Raw genomic sequence first — 9,264 nt, forward strand, 5'->3', positions numbered from 1 at the left:
CATGAACCTCAGAAACACTGTGGAAGAGGCTAGATGCAAGATTAATTTTTGTATATCTCCCTTTACATGAAATTCGAGAAAAGGTAAATTTTAGACAGAATGATCTTCAGAGATGATGTAGCATTAGGGAGACACTAACTGAAAAGGGACACAAGTATTTTGGGGTGATGAAAACGTTCTTTATTTTCACTGAAGTGATAGTTAAATGTGTAGGCATATAGTTCTCAAAATTCACTGAACTATACATTTAAAATGAGTGTATTTTATTATATACAAACGATGCCATAATAAAATTGATTTAACAACACAGACGAGATTTTCAACTTTGGAAGAAACTTGGGTCAAAATATCCTGTTTCATCCAGACCACCATCTTTCCTTACCTAGATTTCGCAAAACCCTTCTGACTCTATTCTCCTATGGGAAACATGCTTCCCCCTGCAGTCTGTTCTTCACTGCATAGTCAAAGTGATGTTTCTTAAACAAAAGGTGATTGTGTTACTCCCAATATTCCCTATTCTTCTTCATATTATCAGTCAGGGTTGAGTCACAGAAACAGAACCATAAAACTAGTAACAGGATTCTTATTGCCTTAAAATTTGTAAGGTTCTGTGTGACCTGACCTACACCAGATCCTCTAGGATTATCTCTTAATCCCCCAATCTCAGAGTATATTTATGTTCGGAACAAATGTTCTAACTTCTAGACCATTCCACACTGAATTTCCCTTAGCTGGAACATCTTTCCTTCTGCATCTTCCCCTTTAACCTGAAACCTTTACCCACATATGTACACAGCTTCCTGACCCATTCCTTTATCACTGGTGACCAGTAAAACATCAGTCTATGCTAGCATCCAGTAAATCTCAAACAAATAAATTTTATCATGTATTAAAAATGATTATAGTTATGAGTACATAAATGAAACGCTAGGTATATGGGAATAAAGTACTGTAGTCACAGTCAGTGGGTAGGAAATATAGCCAGCCTATTAAGATGTGGGAAACTCTATTTCTGCAGAAATACACATATTCCCTTTATCCTCTTTCCACTCAATTCTGTTGATATATAAATTCCCATTACAACAAAAATGTCCTTAGTTTTGAGTTACTCAGAAAGCAGAGCCTAAGAAAACATGGTTTGTTTGGAAGATGATTCCTAGGAATAGTATTATAAATCAGGAATGAGGCATTAGGAGGAAAAATACCAGTGTTACTGGTTAATGCTGTGGGCCCCCATTTCATTGGGGATTCCTCTGAGGAACTGTAGAGAAACATAGCTATCCCTCAGAAAGGAGACTGAAGCACTTACCCACCAACTGTCATCCTTCATTGGTTGAGTGTTGTCTCTGGGGTACTTGTCCCCCAGTCTTCTGGGGATGAACGAGATCCTGATCCTTTGGCTTTACAGAAATCCCCAAGGCAAAAAAGGGACTACCAGCACTTTCGGTAGGAAGCTGGGAGAACCCAGGATACCATTACAGCTGCAATGAGGTTAAACATGGGCTGAGGGGATATTGTCTAAGGCACTAACAATTTCTACTCCAAATATCCTTATCTCCATTAATCACTAGGTACCAGATTAAATACAAAAAGAATACGAAATACCAAACCAATTTCACTTTCTTCTTTTAGAGAATTGATAGCTTAGGAGTTTAGGGAAATTCCACTAATTTACTGAATTAAGTGTGGATAATATGAACAGACCTACATAGGCAAAAGGTAAATAGATTGAGCTATACTCAAAAAAAGGTTGATCAATGATGCATACTTCCATATATATATTGGTATTCCTTTCAATATACTATATGTGGATGGTGCACCTGGAGTTGTACCATGCAGCAACCCTGCCTAGTATAAAGTAGCTCTTTTTTAAATGTCTCTGAAAGGAACAGAAGATGAAATGTCAGAAAGGTGTTTGAACTAGAGTATTAGGAAATTATGGATCAGCAGTTTTCAGATGTGGGTTATTTTGTCCCCAGAAAACATCTGGCAATGTTTAGAGATTTCTGGTTGTCAAATTAGGGAAGGAATTGCTACTGTAATTTACTAGGAAGAGACCAGGAAGCTGTAAAACATCATACAATGCACAGGACAGGTCCTTTTTCCCAATAAAGAACTATCCTACACCAAATATCAACAGTTAAGGTTAAGCAACCCTAACAGAGATAAAGGGTACCTGGATTTTGATACAGAAACATATGCATGGATATATTATTTCCACATTTAAAAAATGTTTAATTAAAAATTACTATATACCAGCAATACAAAGTGTTGCATTAGTACCCCCAAAACCAAAAGAATTGGTGAGTCCAATACATCGTTTATCAGTTTTCCATTCCTGTGCCTTTAGTGGAACATAATTCAGATCAAATTCTGGTTCTGTGCAATCCAGATTTAAAGTAGGTGGTAGTTTTTGATAATAACAAGCTAATGCAGTAAAAGCTGCCTCAACTGCCCCTGCAGCTCCCAGAAGATGTCCTGTGGCTCCCTTCGTTGAGGAAACTGCAAGGGCATATGCATGGTCTTTAAAGAGATGTTTGATGGCTTTGTTTTCAGCAGCATCTCCCAATGGTGTGGAAGTAGCATGTGCGTTGACATAGGATATGTCTTCAGGTTGAACCCCTGCATCTTTTATAGCAGCAGTCATACATCTAATAAGAAAGGAAATTAAACTTATCAAAACTAAGTTAATTTTAATAGTTATTTTGTTATTGTTTTATTTTTCTGGTACTGGTGATTGAACCAAGGGTATTCTACCACTGAACTACATTGTCAGCCCTTTTTATTTTTTATTTTGAGGTAGGGTCTTGCTACCTTGCTAAGGCTGGCCTTGAACTTGCAAACCTCCTGCCTCAGCCTTCCAAGTCGTTGGAATTACAGGTGTATGTCACTGCACTTGCTGACAGACTGTTTACCTGAATGGTTTATGTGAAAGAAATATAAGTATCAGAGTACACTGGATGAACACCACCTTTCATTATCATGTGAGTTAGAATGCCATCTCTTTGGGAATAACCAGTCACACGAGCGCCTTAAGATTCTTTCAACACCACGCATTAAACACACTAACTTATGGACTGTACAATCAAAAATAAAATATAATTCCATGTATTTGAACTGGCATTTTTCCTCAGGAAAAAAACATGTTGATGCAACACTAAAACAATTATTAGAAATTTTTTTATGGTAAGGGGCAAGGTGGAGATTTAAAATATGGAGAAAGGTCTGTTTTAGAACTAGGGATGTAGCTCAATGGCAGAGCAATTGCCTAGCATGTACAAGGCCCTAGTTTGATGTCCAGCACTGCCAAAAAAAAAAGAAAAAAAAAAAATGAACAATAAAACTTTTAAATTTTTTTTCACATTTAAATATAAAACTTAGCATATCTACTACTACTTCAGTGCTTTGAATAAACTCTCAAAATCCTCTTTATTTAGGATATAAGAATCCTAAATAAATAATTGTGAAGCCAAAAAGTAAATCTAAAAATTTTTTTAAAAATTCTCTGAAAGAACCTTTTAAAATCTTCTGGATGTCAACACTTTTTTTAGTTCCTGATCACTGAGCTGCAATTTCTATTTATTAACAGACAGTTCAGGGTATAATTTTAAGTGTGCTAAAAGGATTCTCCTACAGATAACTATATAGCAGGCAGTAAACTATGGCTCTGTTCGGATACCTGCTTTTGTAAAAACTGTGCGTTCATTAGAACACATTCACACCCATTCACTTAGGTACTGCTGTCTGAGGATGCTTTCACAAACAGTTACAAAAGAAACTCTATGGCCCACAATACCAAAAATATCTATTTGTCCCTTCACAGAAAAAGTTTGCTAAATCCTAGCTAATTTAACTAGATAAAACTTACGTTTGAAAAAAGCTAAATTATTAGCTAATTCATTTTCAAAGACTTTTTAAAACCTTAATTCATTACTTATCCTCTACCACAATTAACTCAATTTTCAAAATGTGGCCTTTAGGCCAGTAGCATCACTGCAATCCAGGAGTTAGTTTAAAATAAAGAATCTAAAGTGCTACCTAGATCTGCTGAGTCCGAATCAGCATTTTAGTAAGATTCTTGAGTGATAAAAAGGCTGAGAAGCACTGACCTGAAAAGAACAGAACTCAACCTAAAGCAACCAGATACATCTAGAAGGGTTCATTTTACTGTCCTAGTCTAATGGAAGAACAAAGGATTATAGGAGAGAGCATACTAATAGTTATTAAGCACAAACTGAGGCATGGAAAACTGGCAAAACACACAGGGTCTTCACAACTTCATTGACTAAAATCCAATTTATGTAAGGAGATTCAATCATGACTTCAAATACTTCAAGTAAAGAATTCAAAAATACTTTTAAGTCCAGAATAGAAAAACAATAAAGATACTGTGCATCAAGACCAGATATAATTTTCTCTAATTTGAGACTATAATAAAGTGTCTTATGTGAAAAAATTATTTTGAACACTGGGTCTTTACCTTAATGCACCTTCTCCTTCAGGATCAGGGGCAGTTATGTGACCAGCATCACCTGAGAGTCCATAGCCCAAAACTTCTGCATAGATCCGGGCTCTTCTTTGAACAGCATGCTCATATTCTTCCAGCACCAACACAGCTGCACCTTCTCCCATTACGAAACCATCTCTTTTTGGATGAAATGGTCGACATGCTAACTTAGGATCTGAGTTTGTGCTCAGAGCCCGGGCTCTGGAAAACCCAGCAAGAGATAAAGGACTAATACAAGAATCTGTACCTCCAGCCACCATCACGTCAGCATCACCGTGGGCTATAAATCTAAAAGAGTCTCCCACAGCATGAGCTCCTGTGGTACAGGCTGTTGATACTGCATGATTGGGGCCCTTGAGATTATGTCGAATGCTGACCTGGCCTGCTGCCATATTAATCAGAATCCTAGGGACAAAGAATGGGCTGACTTTATTATAACCTTTTGTCTGAAACATCAAAGCAGTTTCAGAAACAACTTCCAGAGGAACCATTCCCATGCCAATTGCAACACCAGTAGCCACCTGATCAGCTTCTGACTGAGGATGCCAGCCAGAATCTTTCATGGCTAACTCTGCTGCCCCAATGGCCATGATAGTGGGAGAAGACATGGACTTAATATCTGATTTGGACACAAAGTTTTGTTCATTAAACTGACCTTCATCAAAACCTCTTGGCACATAAGCAGCAACACTACAAGGAATATTCTTATATTCTTCATCAAGCAGTGAAACAATTCCACTTTCTCCTCGGAGAAGACGATCCCATACCAATTGAGTTCCAACACCAAGGGGAGTCACTAAACCAATTCCTGTAATGACAACTCTTCTGGATGTTGGCACAGTTCCAAAAAACCTCCTTTCATTTATTAATTGTTGGCATAATCTTGAAGATAGAAAACGACTGCTTGTAATTTTTAGGAAATGTAAGGAGTTTGACAACATGGTTGAGATTCAGACGATCAGAAACACATTCCTGTAACAGACCACAACACAGTCAGGAAGCATTCATTGTTTAAAGAGCTGAAGAGTTTAATAATGCAGAAGTTTTTTTTTTTTAATACTTGATGTAAGCTTCTAATAAGCACAGAGAAAATAATGTAACATCATTTTAATCTATTCATCAGCTTGGACTTAATTCCCTTGAGTACTGCAGTGCTTTAGATTGTAAGCACCTTCAGACATTCGAAGTCAAACGAATTAATGATTTATTTCTTTAATAAAATAGAATTGTACAATGAAAAATGTGAAGCCACTCCTAAACTGATACGGGCTGCAGAAAGCGTTTAGTTCAGGATTGCTAAAAACGGACTCTAAATAGTATTTCTGGCTTAAAGGGAACAAAAAACACATTTCAGGGCCCTTGGAGGCGGGTAAGTGGGCTTTATCAATCCTCAATACCTAGGAATAAAAAGAGTTTCGAAAGGCCACCCAGAACCAGGAGTCCTAGATTGAGCATCTAGGGACTCAGGCTGAGAATCGACTTTAGGGCTAGACTTATGCCGGGAGGACGGGTAAGTCTCTCCACCTTTCTAAACCTCTCCTCTGCAAGATGAAAATAGGATCAGCCAATCACTTCCGAAGGAATACGAAGGCCAGGGGCGGGGATTAAAGAGGCGTGGCCATTCCCTGCAAACACTATGAAGAAAACATGGCTGCACGAAAAGAAATTAAGCCGCGGGTCCTCGGACTTCTCTTTGGAAATTCAACCCCGACACGAGTTGGGGACGAAGGGACTGAAACCCACGGGTAACGAGCAGTTGATACCTGTTTAAAGGGCTTTCGGCGACCGCACGGCCCTTCCGCCGCGCTGACTCTCGCGTGAGCATGCGCGTGCAGACACGCACGTACGTTCGTACGCGCTCGCTCACGTGCGTCACGTCGGAGCGCACTGAGTCCGTTGACCTTGCGCCGCGTCACCTTAGGTGATACCGGGCAGTCCGAGGTGACTGGGCCCTTGAACGCGTGCGTGGAAAGACTCTTCCAAGAAGCTCTGGGATACGCCCGAAGACCTGCGCATAACGCGAAAGATAGCGTTTTCGCCCGTCGTAAAGAAACTTTTTTTTTTTTCAATGATAATGCCCTTCTAGTCTCCTGTTGTCTACAGAAATCCTAAGAAAGGAAATTACTGTAGCCTCCAAGTTATTTGTAACAGAAAAGTAGAACTGACCAAAATGCCAACATCAGGAAATTAGTTGTGCAATTTGTAGCACATCCAAATGCTATGAAGCCATTAAAAATAATTCTGTAGGTGAATATTAACGTGCAAAGATGTTGAAACTGTTAAATGCGAGTTACAGAACAGTATGCAGCATATCCGTTTTTAAAAAATAGTTTTTAAAGGTCTGCAAGGATGTACAATGATTACGTTGTTTTCCTTATTTTTTCTTAAGACTTTCTACTTTTTTTTTTATTGGTTCCGGGGAATGAACTCAGGGGCACTCAGCCACTGAGCCACATCTCTAGCCCTATTTTGTATTTTATTTAGCGACAGGGTCTCACTTTTGCTGAGGCTGGCTTTGACCACCTCCTCCTCCTGCTCAACCTCCCCTGCACCGCTGGGATTACAGGCGTTGCCACTGAGCCCTGGCCGTTTTTACAGTAAACAAATAATGCTTTTGTAATCATTGTTTCCCTAACTAGGTGATGCTCACTATACTATATCCAATGTCTGACAGGAAATGGAAACAAGAATAGAGATGAATAGAGACATTTATTTCTAAGTGTTGGAAAAATTTATAAACTATTTGCTCAGACCTGGCTATGTATCTGTAAAGATAAAATGTAACCTGAAAATATAAAAAGTGAGCAAGGTGATATTCATTTACCTTTATTGATATTTGCTGTTTCAGATGTTTTATTGTTGATCTTTTGATAAAGAGTTGACCATAGAATGTGTTTCTGAACCATCTAGTCATATTTATGTTTCTTTCTGGGTAATAGCTCTTGAAGCCATTGTTTCCAAGTGGAGTACTTTCCTTTCTTTCCCACCCCTAGAAAATAATTTGGGTTAAGCTTATCTTTTTCTTAGTTAGACCTGGATTTAAATGAGTGGAAATTTACTTTATCTAAAAATAGTTTAGGGAAGCCTAGTTTGACCTGGAGAAATCCCTGATCATGCCTAACCAGTCAGTTCTTAGTAAGACCCTTATTCAGTGAAAATAGAGCTCTTAAACACATGAGTAAAACTAAAACACATGTAGTTATATGATAAAGTTTGATGGGTGAGAGCTACATTCTCTTTTTTCGTTGCTGTACCCTACTTTTAAATAATGTAAAAAGACTCTCAATGTTTTCTTTGAAGCAAAACTCATGAAACACAGTTTTAATATGCTGTTATATTTTTCTTTTTAGTACACAAAAATCATCTTGGACAAGAAATGACAAATCAATTAAAAATTTATAGAAAAGTAAAAAGGCCATCATTTTAATTTCTACCTCTGACCACTTTTACTTTCATTTGGAAAGGAGTGGGACATTTTCTGATATTCTAGTGGCTCTGTTTTCTAGAATATTATATTGCTGCAATGCTATAGTGTCTTTTTTTAATCTGTTTTCTATAATATCATATTGCTGCAATGCCATAGTGTCTTTTTTTTTATCCAAATCTTCAAATTGACTCCACTTATCATAGGTTCCTGTAAAGATTTCTTAGGTTTGCCTTAAATTCTTTATATTCTGATTCAAAACTGTCTTTACAAATATAACTCCCATGTTCTGTTAAAAAGTTTTTGACCCAGAAAACTGATCTTCTCACTATTTTGTTTTTTCCTGGTCCTAGGTATCAAACCCAGGGCCTCAAGCATTCCAGGCAAGCACTTAATCACTGAGCTATAGTCCCAAACCATTATCTACTCATTGATCCTAATTTTTCTCATTTTTATACCTGTGCTTGTATTTTCAACAAACATCCATTTATTTCCCAACCTTGGGCTGGAAGGTGGATTACAATTATGAATAGAGGTGTGGTTCCTGTTTTCAAGAAGTTCATAGTCTGGTAGAGGGATACAAGCCACGGAAACAAACGTGTACATACTGCTGAAATTGACTCTGTAATTGAAATATAATTAGCATATTATAACACAAAGGGGACAATAAAGTCAATGCTACCTCATTAAATCTGGTAAATCTTCAAAAAAGTGATGCTTGAACTATATCTTGGAAATGAATAAATGTTTGTCCAATAAATGCTTGGGAAACCGCCTCCTTATAGGAGTAGAACCAAGGCCTGGAGCCATAGTGTCAGGGTATCTTCCATATTCTGTGAATGGGTTCAATATGACCAATGTCAAAATTGAGAAGTGGGAGTGGAACAAAGCAACCATAAAAGCATGAGAGTAAGGCAGGGGCCAGAACACAAAAGCCTTGGGTGATATATGGAGACTTTTGATTTGATCCTATAGGTCAGAGATCATATGCCAGCATTCCTGGTCTTAATTTTGAGTGTCAATGTTTTAATGATTCTAAATTCCCCTAGGAAGGACATGGTTAACTCTCATTTCCCTCACCAGTGTCTCCCCTACTCCTTTTTGACTTGAACAAAGCCTCTTCATAATTTAAATTACCTATTTGGTCTGGATACCATTTGACTATAGAATGTGGGAAAGAGGAACCATCCAAAACTTTTACCAGGATCAGATGTCTGTTTTAGAATAAATCACAGCAGTGAACAGGACTGATAGAAAGGATGTGGGAATGGACATAGGGGAGAGAATTAAGATTGGATGTGAGGTGATGAGACCCTGAAATAAGGCAATGACA

At 37.9% G+C, this 9,264-nt stretch overlaps 1 protein-coding gene across 1 annotated transcript; it reads right to left on the reverse strand.

The window, feature by feature from the left end:
• Positions 1 to 157: 157 nt before the first annotated feature.
• Oxsm (3-oxoacyl-ACP synthase, mitochondrial) lies at positions 158 to 6,487 on the reverse strand. Its single transcript, XM_005317277.5, has 3 exons — positions 6,271 to 6,487; positions 4,481 to 5,479; positions 158 to 2,651 (listed from the first exon to the last, which is right to left on the reverse strand). The coding sequence occupies exons 2-3, from the start codon at positions 5,446 to 5,448 to the stop codon at positions 2,249 to 2,251; spliced, it is 1,371 nt and encodes a 456-aa protein (XP_005317334.1). The 5' UTR covers positions 5,449 to 5,479; positions 6,271 to 6,487; the 3' UTR covers positions 158 to 2,248.
• Positions 6,488 to 9,264: the final 2,777 nt, after the last annotated feature.

This window comes from Ictidomys tridecemlineatus, chromosome 2 (assembly GCF_052094955.1).
Source record: "Ictidomys tridecemlineatus isolate mIctTri1 chromosome 2, mIctTri1.hap1, whole genome shotgun sequence".
NCBI classification, from domain to species: Eukaryota; Metazoa; Chordata; class Mammalia; order Rodentia; family Sciuridae; genus Ictidomys; species Ictidomys tridecemlineatus.